General features: G+C 38.9%; 2 protein-coding genes across 2 annotated transcripts in view; one reads left to right on the forward strand and one right to left on the reverse strand.

Annotated features, from left to right (window-relative positions):
- Nucleotides 1-4,861: 4,861 nt before the first annotated feature.
- Nucleotides 4,862-9,775, reverse strand: LOC138014602 (CDP-diacylglycerol--glycerol-3-phosphate 3-phosphatidyltransferase, mitochondrial-like). Its single transcript, XM_068861727.1, has 5 exons — nucleotides 9,425-9,775; nucleotides 9,277-9,354; nucleotides 8,147-8,430; nucleotides 6,946-7,481; nucleotides 4,862-5,301 (listed from the first exon to the last, which is right to left on the reverse strand). Exons 1-5 carry the CDS (start codon nucleotides 9,656-9,658, stop codon nucleotides 4,907-4,909), a joined length of 1,527 nt encoding a protein of 508 aa, XP_068717828.1. The 5' UTR covers nucleotides 9,659-9,775; the 3' UTR covers nucleotides 4,862-4,906.
- LOC138014601 (dynein intermediate chain 3, ciliary-like) overlaps nucleotides 9,732-16,260 on the forward strand; it is an 18,632-nt gene continuing 12,103 nt past the window's right edge. The window contains exons 1-7 of the mRNA XM_068861726.1: nucleotides 9,732-9,824; nucleotides 10,158-10,368; nucleotides 11,982-12,143; nucleotides 12,467-12,585; nucleotides 13,874-14,016; nucleotides 15,130-15,243; nucleotides 15,464-15,568. Of these exons, the coding sequence (XP_068717827.1) occupies nucleotides 10,186-10,368; nucleotides 11,982-12,143; nucleotides 12,467-12,585; nucleotides 13,874-14,016; nucleotides 15,130-15,243; nucleotides 15,464-15,568 (826 nt within the window). The 5' untranslated portion in view covers nucleotides 9,732-9,824; nucleotides 10,158-10,185. The remainder of the gene's footprint in view (nucleotides 9,825-10,157; nucleotides 10,369-11,981; nucleotides 12,144-12,466; nucleotides 12,586-13,873; nucleotides 14,017-15,129; nucleotides 15,244-15,463; nucleotides 15,569-16,260) is intronic.

A 16,260-nucleotide genomic window follows, 5' to 3' on the forward strand; every position in this document is an offset into this window, starting at 1 on the left:
TGATTGGTTGAAAAAATGGCGCGAGAACTTTGAACCAATCACTGAGTGAAGTAATCATAAACCAAAGTAATTATCTAATTACTTTCGACACTCAATTGAAAACCGCTCTATTTGTCAAGACCTCCAACTGGGTGCAAGAGAGGATCCCCCATACACGGGCCAATGGTAGTTTTTTAAAATCTAATCTTAGCTACGCAGCTATTTTTAGAGAGGCACCTGATTGGCCAGTTGTAATGACGTAATGAAATTTTAAATATGCTTGACGTTGGGAACGAGAACTTAAAATAGCTTTGCGAAACCAAAAACAGATTTTTAAAAACTGTACTGGGGCATGGGGATCCGTTCTCTTACCTCAGCTCTTGTTGGGGGTTATTTGGGACTTGTTTTGTCTTGTCAGACAAGCCTATCGAGATGGAATGTCCACGAGAAAAGCAAAGGAGGTAAAACGGTGTCGAGTGCTCTGAAGTCTCTAAATACTTCGAAACACTCCCTATTCCACTTTTAAAAGTAAAAAAAGTCACGCTAAATTCTATTTTTTTTCACGGCTAAGGGTCTTGATTTTTTTTGTCATTATCACAACTAACGGTTAACTTTTGTTGACGTGTCACGGTTAGCGGTTAACCCCATTGGGACCCTCTTCTAACAAAGCCAACAACAGCTCTATTTTACAAACCAATGCCATATTCAATATATAACAGTTACAGACAAGATGGAATGCATCCTTCATAGAAAACTCTTCAAAGTTGCGGGAAATGATTCGACAAACAACTCAGAAACGATGCACCGCACAGACCTGAGAATTGGAGAGGACATTTCTAACTTTGTCTCCTACAACATTCCAAGCGTTTGGCTTTTTTCATTCGTGTGATAGACATAAAGGTAATGTTCCAGAATTTGTCATGAATGTTGCAGGAACTTTTCATAACGATGCCATGTTGCGGCCGATCACAGAGGCAGTCATGATTATTACTCCCCACTCTTTGTATCACTCTCTTGTTAACCTTTTAAGTACTAAGTGCTTGTTCTTTTTTTCGGCGATAAACGGTCTGCAGAACTTGGATCCCCCGTGTAAGGGTCCGCGTAACAAGTCCGCAAGAAGAACGCATTGAAACATCTGCTGTTTTGGGTCAATGTAGGCTCAGGTATGAACATCAAGAGACAAATGTCTAGTTCGTATTCAGAAAGCGGGCGAGTTCGCCTTAATCTGGTAGGGTAATCATTTTATCCGTGGTTTTTTGGGCCATCTTCGTCCACAGAAGCCCCCAGACTGGCATCATATGGGTAATGTGGGTAAAGAAAACCCTTTGAAAGAAAACAGAGGTAAGAGATGGTTTCATGCAGACTGGGACGCGTAAAATACTCTGTTGGCCCTCACCGGATGGCTGAAGCACGGCCGGGGAAATGATTCCTAGCCTACCAAAAAAAATTAACATGCTTGTTTTTGTTTTTTTTTTTTTACCAGCAATTAACATTTCAGTTGATTTTTTAGGCATAAACGTAACGTAAGAACCGTGCGTGTCTGGTCTTGTCTCAGGCAGAGGCGAGAGATGGTTTCATGCAGACTGGGACGCCTAAAACGCTCTGTTGTAAACATGACGGTTCACGAGTGAAGTTGTCTCTCTGGCCTTCCAGGACCTACTGACACAAACTGGGCAAGTTTTGAAAGCTAAAACCTTCCAACGATGCGTTATTTTGCTGGTAGGACTGGCTGGCCCGACACTTTTTAAAAAAACTATAAAATGAGAATCGGGAGTCTTTCCTTGTCATGGAATGGCATAATTACCCAGAGTTCTTTTTGGGCATGGGCGAGGCAACTTAAGAAGCACGAGACTGGCCCTCATCGAATGGCTGAGGCGCGGCCAGAGGAAATGATTTCTAGCCAGATACTCAGGAATAGGCCTGGTGTGTGCTGTAGATTTTGGATTTCTGAACAAGTTTTTATCATAGAAAATTCGCGACAAAGTTGTGCTTTCATTTCGCTGTAATTCGCGTCTCAAAGAAACGGTATAATCCTGTAAATAAGAGAATAACGATATTTATATTTGCACATTACCTGTCCTCTTACTACGAAAGTCAAGCTCTACATCTCTATGCAATAAGCGCATTCAAAATTTCTTCGTATTACTTGATAAAAGTATGTTTTTTGTTGTTGTTGTTGTTGTTGTTTTTTTTTTTTTTTTAAAAAAAGGGTTTTTCTGCTTATATGAAAAATACGTTTTCTCCCCCGTCCCCTTCTTTTGCATGATCTTCACGGAAATTACGTTGTGTCCCTCAATAAACCTGGAACAACCAGTTATGGTCTTAGCTCTCTTTTTTCTTACGTATCAGCTAAGTTTCAGAATGCGCTACCTGATTTTATCCGTGTCTATGAGTTTACTGGTTTTAAAAGAGAATCCAGGGCCGCATTTTGTACAGCGGCTTTTCTTTTTAATGAATATATCTTTAAATATTATGTATTTAGCAGGCATCTGTATATGCTATGTATTTTAGCTGTAAATGTAATGTCTCGAAGATATTAGCTCTTGCAGTTATTCGGAAATTCGAGATGAAATAAAGCATGTTACCTTTAGAAGGGCGCATGCGCACAGTTTGTAATCTGCGACTCCAGTGCTTACCATATGACAGATAAAATGACTTTTCACTTGAATATATACGCCATCTAATTCTTACGATATATTGACAAGGGCGGTTTGGAGCTGTGAGTAGGCGTGGGATTTGTCACATATGGTTTAGGGGCCGACATATCTCTCCCTCAATGCTGTACCGGGAGGCAAGGTCGGTAGCAGAAAGCAGCGAAGGGCCAACTGCGTCCAAAAGCGATCGCACGGGCCGAAATCCCGGGATGACTCGTTTGGTACGACGCTCCAGCGCCGGTGTCTGGAGGTACTGCGTTTTTCTCTCTTGTTCAAACATTCCGTCAGCGCATGCGCAAATGTTCTGGCTCTTCGATTCCTAGCCTACCAAAAAAAATTAAAATGCTGGTTTTTGTTTTTTTACCAGCAATTGACATTTCAGTTGATTTTTTAGGCATAAACGTAACGTAAGAACCGTGCGTGTCTGGTCTTGTCTCAGGCAGAGGCGAGAGATGGTTTCATGCAGACTGGGACGCCTAAAATGTTCTGTTGTAAACATGGCGGTTCACGAGTGAAGTTGTCTCTCAGGCCTTTCTGTGGACGAATTCCAGGACCTACTGACACAAACTGGGCAAGTTTTGAAAGCTAAAACCTTCCAACGATGCGTTATTTTCAAGTGCTGGTAGGACTGGCTGGCCCGACACTTTTTAAAAAAACTATAAAATGAGAATCGGGAGTCTTCCCTTGTCATGGAATGGCATAATTACCCAGAGTTCTTTTTGGGCATGGGCGAGGCAACTTAAGAAGCACGAGACTGGCCCTCATCGAATGGCTGAGGCGCGGCCAGAGTAAATGATTTCAGTAGCCAGATACTTAGGAGTAGGCCTGGTGTGTGCTGTAGATTTTGGATTTCTGAACAAGTTTTATCATAGAAAATTCGCGACAAAGTTGTGCTTTCATTTCGCTGTAATTCTCGTCTCAAAGAAACGGTATAATCCTGTAAATAAGAGAATAACGATATTTATATTTGCATATTACCTGTCCTCTTACTACGAAAGTCAAGCTCTACATCTCTATGCAATAAGCGCATTCAAAATTTCCTCGTATTACTTAGTTGGAAGTGAATGAAGGTATATTAACGTAAATGAGCATGATTCTGATGATTGAAGGTAGATAAAAGTAAATGAATGTAGCTGACGGTAAATGAACCCAAATGAACGTAAATGACGGGTAAATGAACGTGATTGAAGGTAAAGGACGGTAACTGAACGTGATTGAAGGTAGATGAAGGTATATGAGTGTAAATGAAGATATCTGATTGAAGGTACATGAAAGTATGTGAAGGTTAATGAATGTGATTGAAGGTAAATGATGGTAAATGACCAGGAGTGAATGTATATTAATACCGATGATGATAATTTTTTTATAAATGGAGGTAAATAGATATAGATGAAAGTAAATGTATATGGATGACTGAATATTGGAAAATTAAATAATTTAGCGTGTCTTACGTAGTTGGGGACTCGTGGTGGGTATAAACATGAGATCTTTGCCGGGAATTTGGCAATCGCAATGACCACTAAACCACGGTAAGTACTTCATGGGTGTATATGTGGTACTCGCGGGAATGTGTTGTAATTTAAATACATTATGATAGGGGATACACGAAGTACCTAGGCTAAACCACAGGACCGGGTTGTTCGAAAGCCGATTAACTTAATCCAGGATTAGCGTAAACTTTGTTTCACGTTTTCCACTTTTGGGTGAAACTTTCTTTTGCTTATTCGTTTTTCAAGATTGACTTCCTCCGATGTAAAGGTTTGCCGAATATCAGCGTTGAACAGCATTTGGGAATAGAGAAATAAACTTCTTGGTTAATTTTTAATCTGGGATTAGCGTTAATCGGCTTTTGAACAACCGGGCCCTGCAGAAGACTACGTGACAGATTAACGGGGAAATACATATTAAACCAACCATACATGGTTGGCGTACAGTAATTTGAGCACGGCTTTTGTTTAGTCTTTATGCCTAATGATGAAGAACTACATGTAGCTTCTTCTAAGAAACATACCCAATTTATGACTTGAGCGCACAGACCATACCCTTTGTCAGACCAAAATGGGCAAAATCGATAGTTTATTTCATACCAAAACCACTAAAAAACCATACTCTTTGGTGCCATAGATACCTATAATTATAGCCCATATTAGGGAGTATCCTCATCCCTGGTGCAGTCCCATTAATCAACATGACCTTTCGAGGCACAACAACTTCAAATAAGAGCAACATGTATTTTACTATTTTTATTCATTCACCTACAAATTCACACTTTGTCAAAGGAAATTCTTTATTAATCTCGTAATGCAATATACCCAAAATGGCGTTTTACGTTCAGTCAATGCAAAGGTCTCACTGGTTACACTCTTTGCATTTCTACAAAGCCTTGATTGCTCCTCATGAAGGGCTTCCCTGAGGTCACAATTGTTTGTAATTATGGCAACCTGTGCTTCCAAGTCACGGTAAACAGATCGATGTCCAAAATTAGGAGAGCCTATCAGAGTCAAATTGGGCAATGCATTATTTGCAAGGTAATACCAGAGCCCCTTGGCATGAAAGGTCCAGTGACGGCGTACGTATTCATATACAGTGATACGATGTGCTTGCTTGCGTTTGAGGATGAGTTTGAAGAAATCATGCAAAAGTAGTGTGTAGGCATGAGGTATTCCCCCTATAGACAAAGAAAAATATACAAGATTACTAAGGTTGAGGCTGACTAAAATTATGGCCTAGTGGTGATGCATATATGGGTTGTGCTTTAAAACTTTCCAAACAACACTGTAGTTCAATTAGGATTTTCCTTTGTTTCCGATTATTACAATGAATATGGAACAAAGAAAATCCAAATTGGACTGGTTTGAAAAAATTTAAACCAAGAAAAAAATTGAACCACAACATTTTAAGGTGATTCCCTGGTTTTGCATTGTGCAACCCTATTGCGCAATTTCTTGCATTGTTGGCGCGTGCAGTAGCGCGGACAAATTGATAAAATGGCGGTTTTCCGTTGATGACAAGCCTAAACTGTCAAGGAATGGCTATTTCTCCTCAACAAGTACAGTGACTCCCATTTTTTATATCATATACATGTATTTGCTGAGATCGATGTCTTCATGGAGTAGTGAAAAAATCAGCAAAAATCTATGGCCAGTTTTTTGGCAATTTCATTGAACAGCCCACACCAAAGTTGAATCTATTTTGGAGTGTTGAGTACTCACAAGCGCATTCAAATTACATTTTTCAGGAACATACTTGAATTAACCAGAGAATGACACCAGGCTCTGCATTATACATTGGATTACATTTTTTTAAAATCGAGCAAAATTTGTCCAACATTGAGGGTGCGCAGCAATTGTCAAAGTAGCTCAAATAGCCGTATTCGTCAGCATCATACCATGGAAACAAGCATGGTGACCCCCCTTTTCTAATTACATTTTTATCGTCTCCTTGACATTTTACAACAATGTACAAAGTTTCATCGGAAATTTATCTATAAGTTCAATTACTCGGGAATCACCTTAAACAGAGTTGCGCAGAGGTCTAGTATATTTATTCCATTATTTATTAAGTTAAATACTGGGCCTCTGAGCAAGGTCCCTTTCAAGGAAACTGTTTGGGCCATATCTACTTTAAATTTCCTTTTAATTTACTTTATTATCCCAGGTAAACTAGCCAAAGTTTCACCACCAGTTTCAAAACACTAGAGCAGTTGTAAAAAGGAATGAAAAAAATCCAGGCTTGAACGAAACTCAAATTCAGGACCATGCAATTGCGCTGAACTTGCTCCACCATCCCAGCTATCGAGCCATCTCGGACATGGTCACTTGCAAGTTCATCTTATAACCCATAGCTCTATCACATAATTATTCACCTATTACAGCTTCCAGGCCCCAGATATTCAAGCAATGGATGGTGCTTTCTCCAGATAAATCACTAACCAGTGAATACATAAGTCATAGTGAAACCACTTGTGCTATACAGCAGATAGTGATTTATCTGGTGGATAGTGTTATCCACCTTTTGAACAACTGGGGCGAGATCGCTTGACGGTGCAGATACATGTAGTAGAGTTAGTGCAGCACAATACATGTAGCATGGTCATGGGTTTAAGTCCAGTCTGGATTTTTTCAGGCTTCTGATTATCCCTTCCACTTGGAATATCAACACAACTTTCCCAACAGCAGTTTCATCCTAGGAAGATTGGTGCACATAAGAAATACATTGCTCCACCACAGGAAACAGCCAGTCCTCTGTAAGAACACTGCTTATCCAACCTCAACTTACAATGTATGTCAATCAGAAAAATTCACAGGCCTACCAGCTACTCCTTTTGCTTCATAGAAACCATTGACAGTTGGGTGTGCTGTAAGTATTTCACACTTAGCAGATGACTTTAATATGTTGTCAATATATTTTCTTGTCAGATTAAAATAACCAGATGCCAAGCACATCACACTGCCATCACTTGCACTCTTTAGTAACTCTGACGTGACAAACTCATCCTGACGAATTCCAAAAGGAAACATTTGAACTAGTGGCACTATCCATGTGTCAAAATTACCCTTTGCTGTGCACTCTATATTTCTCAAAGAGTTTTTTTCTTTTTGCTGTGACAAATATGTCAATAACATCTTTCCTGCCTCGACCTTGAACTTTTCGCCATCATCAAATCCTTGTGTTGGATGAAAAGGAAAAGTTTTGCTTAATATTGTGGAGTTGTCTGGTTGAAGCTGAAAAGAGAATGATCTCACAGTCGAAACGAGTCCATGAAAGTAGTCTGCCAGGGGTGCACAATTCTTTATTTCAATGTAGCGGTCTTGCCGATTGGTGAAGTAATCAGAACTCAAATTTGCCCTACCAAAAACAAATGGAAACATAAAAAAAATAGTACCAATAGATATTCCTTCTCCTGGAAAGTAAAATTATTACTTTTACCCTAAAGACTATTCATTTGTTTATGTTAAATAAATGAGTTCAATGTAGAACCCAGGCCTTGAAATGTAGGATACAACAGAATGCTGAAGTACAGTATTAAAATTAAAAGGTCTTATGATTTGCCAATACACTTGAAATAAATCATGCAAAATATTCCTTTTCAAGTGAATCCTTAGCAAAACAAAAGCCAAAACAAAGCATTGGAGGAATCTAAAATCACACAAAATGTCATAATTATGCCACTACTTCAGAATTTGATAATAAAATTAATTAATCATCTAAAACATGACTGTGTTGAAAGTGATGCAAGAAAACAAAACCAAGTTGCAGTAATTATTGGAGTTTCTCTGCCATTGAGGGAGCTAAGCAGTTGAACTACATGTACAACTTAGGCTCAGCGGATAACCAACCTGTATTGTTAGACCTGAAACATACATGTAACAATGATTATTGTTATCTGAGTCGTGGTTCAGCTGATTAGCTCCCGAGTCAACGACAGAGAAACTCCAATAATTACTGCAACTTGGTTTTGTTTTCTTGCAAAACTTTCAAGAAATGTTTTAGATAATTTTATTAGTACCCACCCACTCATAATCAAGGTCGTGTCTGTCAGGTAGACTTTCAAGTGTGTCAGAGCCACTGTCTCGTTGAAGCGCTCAGGAAGAAGATGCTTCAGGAGTCCTCTCAAGCTTGGAGAATGATACAATGAAACTTTAACAGTATCAGTGAAGTTTTGAAGAAGCGGAAGCAGCATTGTGCGTGAGTTCTGTTCACCTCTGGATCCACGGGTGTGCTCCAAAAGGATCTCAACATTCAAAGACTTATTTGCTGCTGCAGATTGCTTTACAGCTTCATGAATGCCATCAACCTGTAATGAAAAATCTTCTGCTGTAAAATAAGAGCTGAAGGCTAAGGAAAATCACCTGCCACATATCTTTCACTTGAATCAGCTGCCTACTCTGACTGAGAAATTACCCCAAATTTTATGATAACAAATGACAAACATGCACCACAGCACACAAACCTTGGCCAGCCAAGTTTTGTTCAAGGGAGGCCCAAATTTAAAAAAAGAAATTCTGGACGAGCAGACTCATGGAACCCTCTAGAGGCGCAAGCCCTTCACCACTTGTGGTGCCACCTACTCGCATTCTTTTTGAGACACAGCTGATCCTTGTCTTGATTGATTAGTTTGACTGATTGATTCATGGGATGGAGTGGGGAGCTGCAGCAGGGAGCCCGGCTGGTGCAGTGGTGAAAGCACTCACCTTCCCTTAAAATTCCACCAACGTGGCCGCCCCAGGATTGATTCCCGGATTTGATGCCATACATGTATATGGGTTGAGTTTGTTGGTTCTCTACTCTGTTCTGAGAGGTTTTTCTCTGGGTACTCCGGTTTTCCCCTCTCCTCAAAAACCATCATTAATTTTGATTTCATTTGTTCTGATTTCAGTTGCTTTGTAGTCTCCCCAATTAGTAGAGCACTCTTTCTCGGCTAAATAACCTTGAGACTTCAATGAAGTGATGATGATGATGATGATTATTATTATTGATTGATTGACTTTCTAACTGATATGTGTTCCTCAAACAATAATCAATCATTGATTATGTATAATTGACTTATTAATATTGTTGACTTCTTGGTTGATCCGTCCATCAAAATACTATGGCAAATTAAGTAAAAACACGCAAAAAACATGCATTTCAGCTTACTTACAAGTTGTTGCTCCTTGGTTCCTGTACCAAGATAAAGTGAAGCCAAAACAATCCTTTCTTTAGCTTTACTGACATTATCCTAAGCCAAAACAAATCAAACGTGTTAAAAAATTACAATTAATGTATTAAAAAAAACGAAGCTATGGTACCTTGAGAGAGGCATAGAACTGATCTGGTTCGTGTAAAACAGTGATGTTTTCTCCATTAACAGCAAACACAGGGGCATGTTTTCCCATCCATTTTACAACTTCTTCTACGCTTTGTCCGGTACCAGACCAACGAGAATAAGAAATAGAAGATGGATGGACCTTAGGACCAATCCATCGACAGTATTTTGTGGATATATTTAACAAAACTACGCCAAAATTTAGTGCGGTTTGCATTTGAATCAGCAAATGCCGGTTTAAAAAAATCTCTATGCGACTTTGTAGCCAGGTCAAAATCGTAACCAGGCCTGCTTGCGTTGCCTGGTGAGAAGACGTCAACAAGTTCGGCCATATTGGATTGTTTTTGTCTTTCTTGGTTATTCATGTTCCCCGCAGATTGAAGGTATGTTCATTACGATAATCTATTCTGAACACTTTGCCCTTCGCTGAATCGAAAGTAGACCGTATTTAGGTAAAAAATAAAGAAATCTGAGATGAAAGTTAACTTGCTTAAGTCCTGCCTGAAACGTAGGTTGCATGAAGCGACATTAAGATTCTGTTGTTGATCCCTGATTTTAATTTATGGTTCAAGACCCTTTTGCGTTGAACTCGATTTCGAGAACATTTTTGTTCAAAAAGAAAATGAGTTAGTTTATGAGTTTCCCAATAAAATTATATTAGATTTAAGTACTTTTTGAAATTGAGTGTAATACCAAACAAAAGCTTCTTTCTCCAGGTTTTTTCTTCACACACAAAAATACAAAATGGAGATTGTGTATGTGTACACAAAGAAAAGGAGTGAATTTGGTCGCCAGTGTAATTTCTCAGACCGCCAAGCTGAGCTTCATGTAGATATCGCTCCAGATGAAAAACTGCTTCAGGATTACATTGAGAAGAATCCATGTGACACTGGTATTCAGTGTGTCCAAGAAATGTCAGAGCATGAGGTACAAATTAAAGCTTATTAACCTGATGTACTCAAAGAGGATCTAACATTCCTTTAACTTCACTGTAATGACACCTGTACTGGTATAACTGGAGACAAGTTGACTGCATGCAATGGGAGAGGAGTAGCACCCACCCCTGCTGTGATATACGGTAGAAGCAAATGAAAACGGTGCCTTCGGGTTGCCTTGGACTGTTGTCAACCTTCTCATCTTCTAAGGTCATTACAGTTATAGAAAAAACCTAAGTTTAAGTTGCTCACGATAATAACTTTGTTTAAACCATTATGATATTTTGCCAAGAAAATCATTCAATATCCACAGCTGTCATTACTATGACTTTCTTAAATTTCTGTCATATGTTCAGCTCTCCTTCACTTTTCAGGAAGAACTCACAATAATAATAATAATAATAATAATAATAATAATAATAATAATAATAATAATAATATAATAATTGTTATTGACCAGCTCCCAGGTAATTTAGCTCAGTGATAGAGCAGTGTCAAGAGCTTCATTGCATATCCATGAGTTTGCGCCCCCATTTGATCCTGATTTTTACTAGCCTGGGAAACGGGAGGAAAAGAGAGAGGCAGAGCGAGTGCTGGAATGGAAGGGGACTGGGAAGAGGAGGTCAAGTCTTCCCTCACCTCTTTCTTGGCTCTGCCTCCCTCTTTTCATCCCCTTTTACTGCTTCATATTATGCAGGCTAGGTTTTTCCTAGCCTGCAGTGCAGGCATCTTGTTGGGCCGGTCGAGTGCGCTTGTTGGGGCAATCGACTTGCGACCGCCATTTTATAGACTGCGCCTTGTTAGACAGTGGGGGATGGGGGAGGGGAAAAATGAGAAGACTTTATTACCCTCTCCAGTCTTCCACTGCATGAAAAATTCAAGATGGCGGGTCAACTTTTTACGATGTTAGCGCTCGCTCGAAGAAATCTCGCCTGTTCTGCAGGCTAGGTTTTTCTCGGCTTCTTTCTCAGCGTGAGGTTCTTTTAAGTTACTGCAATATTATTACCTTTCAGCACTGTGACAACATTTGTTTTTCCCGAGCTTTTTACGCACAAGTTGTCAGGATCAGCTTGCTAACATTGAAGATACCCTGTACTCACGATGATTTTAGATCTTTAAAGATCGTCGCAATAAATTCACAAGGAAACACTACAGTATTAAATGAACATGTCGTCATCCAAATTTTCCCTTGATTAAAGTTTTTAATTTAATCATTTTCAAATGTACATCCATTAAATATTTGGAAGAATAAAACACAAAAAGGACACTGACTTTGGAAGGTGATGATGATCATCTGACAGTTAACCCATTCACTCCTCAGGTGTCCTAGCTAGGACACCCCCAGTTCATGACTAAAATCTTCTGGCGTTAGAGTCTGTTGAGCCTCACTCCCAGTGGAGTGAAACTTAACAGACTAAACGGAGGTTTTGGATAATTATAATGAATTCTGATGAACCTTTATTACAGAAAGTGCTGTGATCGTAACATAATTATTCACTACTTTCGTCCCTAATAAAATGAAAGCAGTACTAAGTTCCTTTCTTGAGAGCTACAAATCATCTTTATGTACCTATAACACCTGCTTTCACTTGCACTCTGCTTTAGGTGAATACAGAGCGGTTTGAAACAGAGAGTCGGGGTATAAACCACATTGAGGGAGGATGGCCAAAGGATGTAAATCCTGCTGAAGTTGAACAAACCATCAGATACAGGAAAAAGGTGGAAAAGGATGAGATCTACATGAATACCATTCAGCAACTTGGAAATGTAAGTGTACTCTCTGTCAGGAATGTGAACTTAAACTTAGGTGCACTTGACGCTTAATCAGTGAGGCTTGGAAGGATCATTTTTTGACCAATTCTAGTTTTATTGATGTATTTGTTGGTCATTGACAACCAATAAATGTAAACAGCATCATCATCATCATTCTTCAGTGGTGGCCTTAGTTGTTTCATACTCATTTTGTCTGCCATGAATAGCAATGTTGCAAGATTTCATGTCAGTTTATTCAAATAATAATAAACTTTAAATGTGAATGCACTGACCAAAACTTTTTTGTTTGGTTGTTTTTATTCTTCTTCTCTGATTAGACCATGGAACACTGCATCAAACAAAACAATGCATTAGATATCTATGAGGAATATTTTGCAGATATTGATACAGACACATCAGGTGATCCACCTTCTGCCAAAACCATCAATGTATTCAGGTGGGTTTGTTTCCTTCTTAATACTCATTTGCTTGTTTACACAGTGTAACTACCAGTCATGTCTTAATTTGCCCAGTTCCAAGGGTATCAAAAGTTAAGCTAGTTCCAAGCAAAAATCATCATGTATTTGTTTAGCAGATAATTATCATACAGTACTTTCAAGGCTCCTTATTACTCCCAGACTGATAAATTACATGTCTGTGGTCATTTCACTAGTTTGTTGTGCCCAGATGGAATGCATCGGAAACTCATGTATTTTTTTCAGAAAAAGTAAATACATATATGGTAAATAAGATCGCAAGGTTTTTATTCTACATGCAGAAGGATATATAATGAAGATAATATTTTTCTCTCCAGTCGAGAACATTGAAAGCCTGCTTAGAGTCAACATGAATATTGCATACAAAGGCTCTTTTAGTGGAATTGTTCATTTCTTCGAGACATACTAAATTGCTTTCTCAAGTTCTTTTTCGAGTTTATGCGAGTTCCAAATTTCATCTTTCTCGACTCTCAACTTTCGATTCTCTTGCCTCTATTCTCGCATCTCGAAACTTGAACGTCTCTAACTTCACAACATGAGAATCGAGTTTCGAGGATCGAGTTGAGACTGTCAACTTACCTTTGAGCAGTACTGTACTTTCCTCATTTTTCAACTCCTCTTTATGAAACATACAGCAGTTTAAGCCACCTTAGCTCTGTGAACCTCCCTGACAACCTTGCAACTCTGTTTGTTGGTTTCTCACTTTTCAATTTTCCTCCAAGTGCTCATGGTTTAAGTCCTTCTCCTTCACCCATTAACCCATTGAACCCTGGGAGTTAGACTTGACTTGCCGGTACTAGATTTTACTCTGTCTAATGCCGGACGATTTTACTCGTCACTGATGGGTGGCTCTAGAGTCAGTGAGTTAATAAACCAGTTTTAATTGGTTTGAGTTTATTGAAGTTTATTTATACGTAACAGTAGTCTGCTAAATTATTCCTCCTGCAAGTTTTGTTTAGTACATTCACAATGTAAATCAATTAGCCTTCATAAATCCTGACACTTGGAGGTTCTGCATTGAAGGGTCTGCAGTAAAAGTCAGTAACCACCGATTTACACTTACCACTGCTTATAGTTCTTCTTGCCTGACTCTCTGTTTACCTGTATTATAGTAGACACAAGTCATCTTAACATTGAAAGGCTATGGTACGTGTAAAAGTACACTTTGTGATTTAATTAAGGGCGTAGATTACATGTATCTCTATTGTTTTGGACGTTTCAATGATAGATTTGTTGTGAACATTTTAGAGATCCTCATGAATTGAAGCGGACTGCCACTAGTCTGTCATGGTACCCTGAGAGCACAAGAAAGCTGGCTGTGGCTTATTCCATTTTAGAGTTTCAAAAACTTGCAGGAGAAGCCTCCATGGATTCATACATCTGGGACATTGGTATACATCAAATTTCTTGCAATGTGCTCTTCATATGGAGTACAATATTCTTTTCTGATGTTTTCTTGACAATCAGTCAGATCTTGAGCACTAGGCCATCAAAAATTGAAGCCTTCAGATTTTCTTTCTTAGAACATCACTTTAATTTGTAAAGCCTGGATAAAAATAATTTATATAATCTTCAACACTATACCTTTTCTGTATTGTTCAAAAGCATTCAAAACTCTATTTAATTCATTTGCATAATGTTCTATAATCACAGCTGCTGACTGTTATAAAGGTGCAGTCGGTAGTTTAGAAAAAGACCAAAAGCAAATTTGAACATGGGCAGTCAACCAGCTCCACTATTGTGAATGATGGAAGGGAAAACACATAAAATTATTATTTATTGAGGACTGAAGAAGAACAAGATTGCATGAAATTGCTACATATATTAAATAAAATAATGGTTTTGAAGTTCCAAACTGGTTTTTTTTTTCAATGCATGCTTACAAGGCCTCTTGTACATGTAATCTGGTGGACAATATTTGAGATAAATAGGCCATTTTACAGTTGTTTGCTCTGCGACCTAGCCTATGAATGGCTGCAAGGCTGCCGGCGACCTTGCATTGATACAGCCCCGACTGCTTTTATCATGCAAATTGTGTTGTTGTAATTCTAATTAGTCCGTATTAACATTACAAAAGCACAGAGGTTTGTATCAAAACAGGGTCACCGGCAGCCTCACTTCCATTCATAGGCCAGGTAACTTACCTACAACTATAAGGTAAAGTCTCTGCTTAAGAGCCAGAAGGCTCATCAGGCCGGCGCTTATCTCCGGTTTCAGTAGCATGAAGCGACTAGGAGTATTTATACTCCCCCCTGAATGGGATGCTAGTCCATCGCAGGGTTACCCCCAGCATTACACCGGTACCCATTTATACACCTGGGTGGAGGGAGGCACCGTGAGAGTAAAGCGTCTTGCCCAAGAACACAACACAATGTCCCCGGCCAGGCCCCGAACCCGGACCACTCGATCCGGTGTCGAGCACACTAACCACGAGGCCACCGCACCTCCACTTACCTACAACTGTAAAATGGTCTATTTTGTACACTTTCTGTGTTTCTTTGTAGAAAATCCCAATAAGCCAGAACTTGCCCTGAAGCCTGTGTCACCACTGGTTTGTTTGGAATACAACCCAAAGGACCCTCACATTCTTGTTGGTGGATGCTACAATGGACAACTTGGTAATAGATAGCTAATTATAATAAGCAAGTAATAATACCCTGAACAAAATCACTTGAATCTGAGAGTTTAATTAAGCATATAGTGACCATGCATGTACAACTAAGAGCAGTAGATGTTTTTCTATTTTTTTTAAAGGAAAACTGTGAAAAATCTGAAAAGAGAAGGCATTTATAGAACGAAAACCTGAAAATTACTTTGACTTACTTCATTATCACACAGGCTTTTGGGACACTCGGAAAGGATCACATCCAGTAGAAATGACGGCAATTGAGTTCAGCCACAGAGATCCCATCTATAAAACCATATTCCTTCAATCCAAGACAGGTTGGTACATTGCATAATCAATGTCCTGATGGCCAGCTTTTTAGTAATCACTTTTCATCCTTGAGGAAATTATTGTCAGCTATTACGAAGCGTTGTCACCTCGCAGATCACTCAGATGATGCCAACAAAACACAAAATTACTGGTAATGCTTACATACATACTCTTGACCACTCCCCTATAGGGGCTTTTCAAGGCCAATGAAAATAATATACAGAACAGAACAACAACTTTGAGAATCCCAAGTGGGTGGAGGCAAATCAGTTGGTTAATAATTTATTACAAGTGCAGCTGAGAAGTTGAACCAGGGACTACCAGGATCAAATTCATTGAATGGGCAGAATGGTTCTTAATAATAATAATAATGAATTATGATGATGATGATGATGATGATGATGACGATAATAGAACTTTATTTTCACATGATAATGTTTAAAGCTGAATAGTTTGTGGGGTCATGCGCCAATGAAATCAAATCAAATTAATACATATCAAATCATGTTGGTTATTGAGGAGAGGGGAAAACTGGAGTGTTACGAAAAATAGCATTGCGTGACTAGCGTTACTGTCTAGAAGCTTCGCGAAAGTTCGTAGTTTGTTTATATTTAGGTTTGTACGTAAGCGTTTCTAAATCGGTGTGTTTTGTAACCTTTCTATAATTAGATTGATTACTAATTTAGAAAGTTCTAGAAGT

This window comes from Montipora capricornis, chromosome 8 (assembly GCF_036669925.1).
Source record: "Montipora capricornis isolate CH-2021 chromosome 8, ASM3666992v2, whole genome shotgun sequence".
Lineage (NCBI taxonomy): Eukaryota > Metazoa > Cnidaria > Anthozoa > Scleractinia > Acroporidae > Montipora > Montipora capricornis.

What these genes read in the sequence shown, in the direction of transcription:
- LOC138014602 (XM_068861727.1), bottom strand. Translation starts at nt 9,658, where the DNA reads ATGCAAACCGCACTAAATTTTGGCGTAGTTTTGTTAAATATATCCACA. An exon ending in GAACCAAGGAGCAACAACTT is followed by an intron (nt 8,431 to 9,276) that starts GTAAGTAAGCTG and finishes TTTTCATTACAG; the next exon opens with GTTGATGGCATTCATGAAGC. An exon ending in ACGACCTTGATTATGAGTGG is followed by an intron (nt 7,482 to 8,146) that starts GTGGGTACTAAT and finishes TGTTTTTGGTAG; the next exon opens with GGCAAATTTGAGTTCTGATT.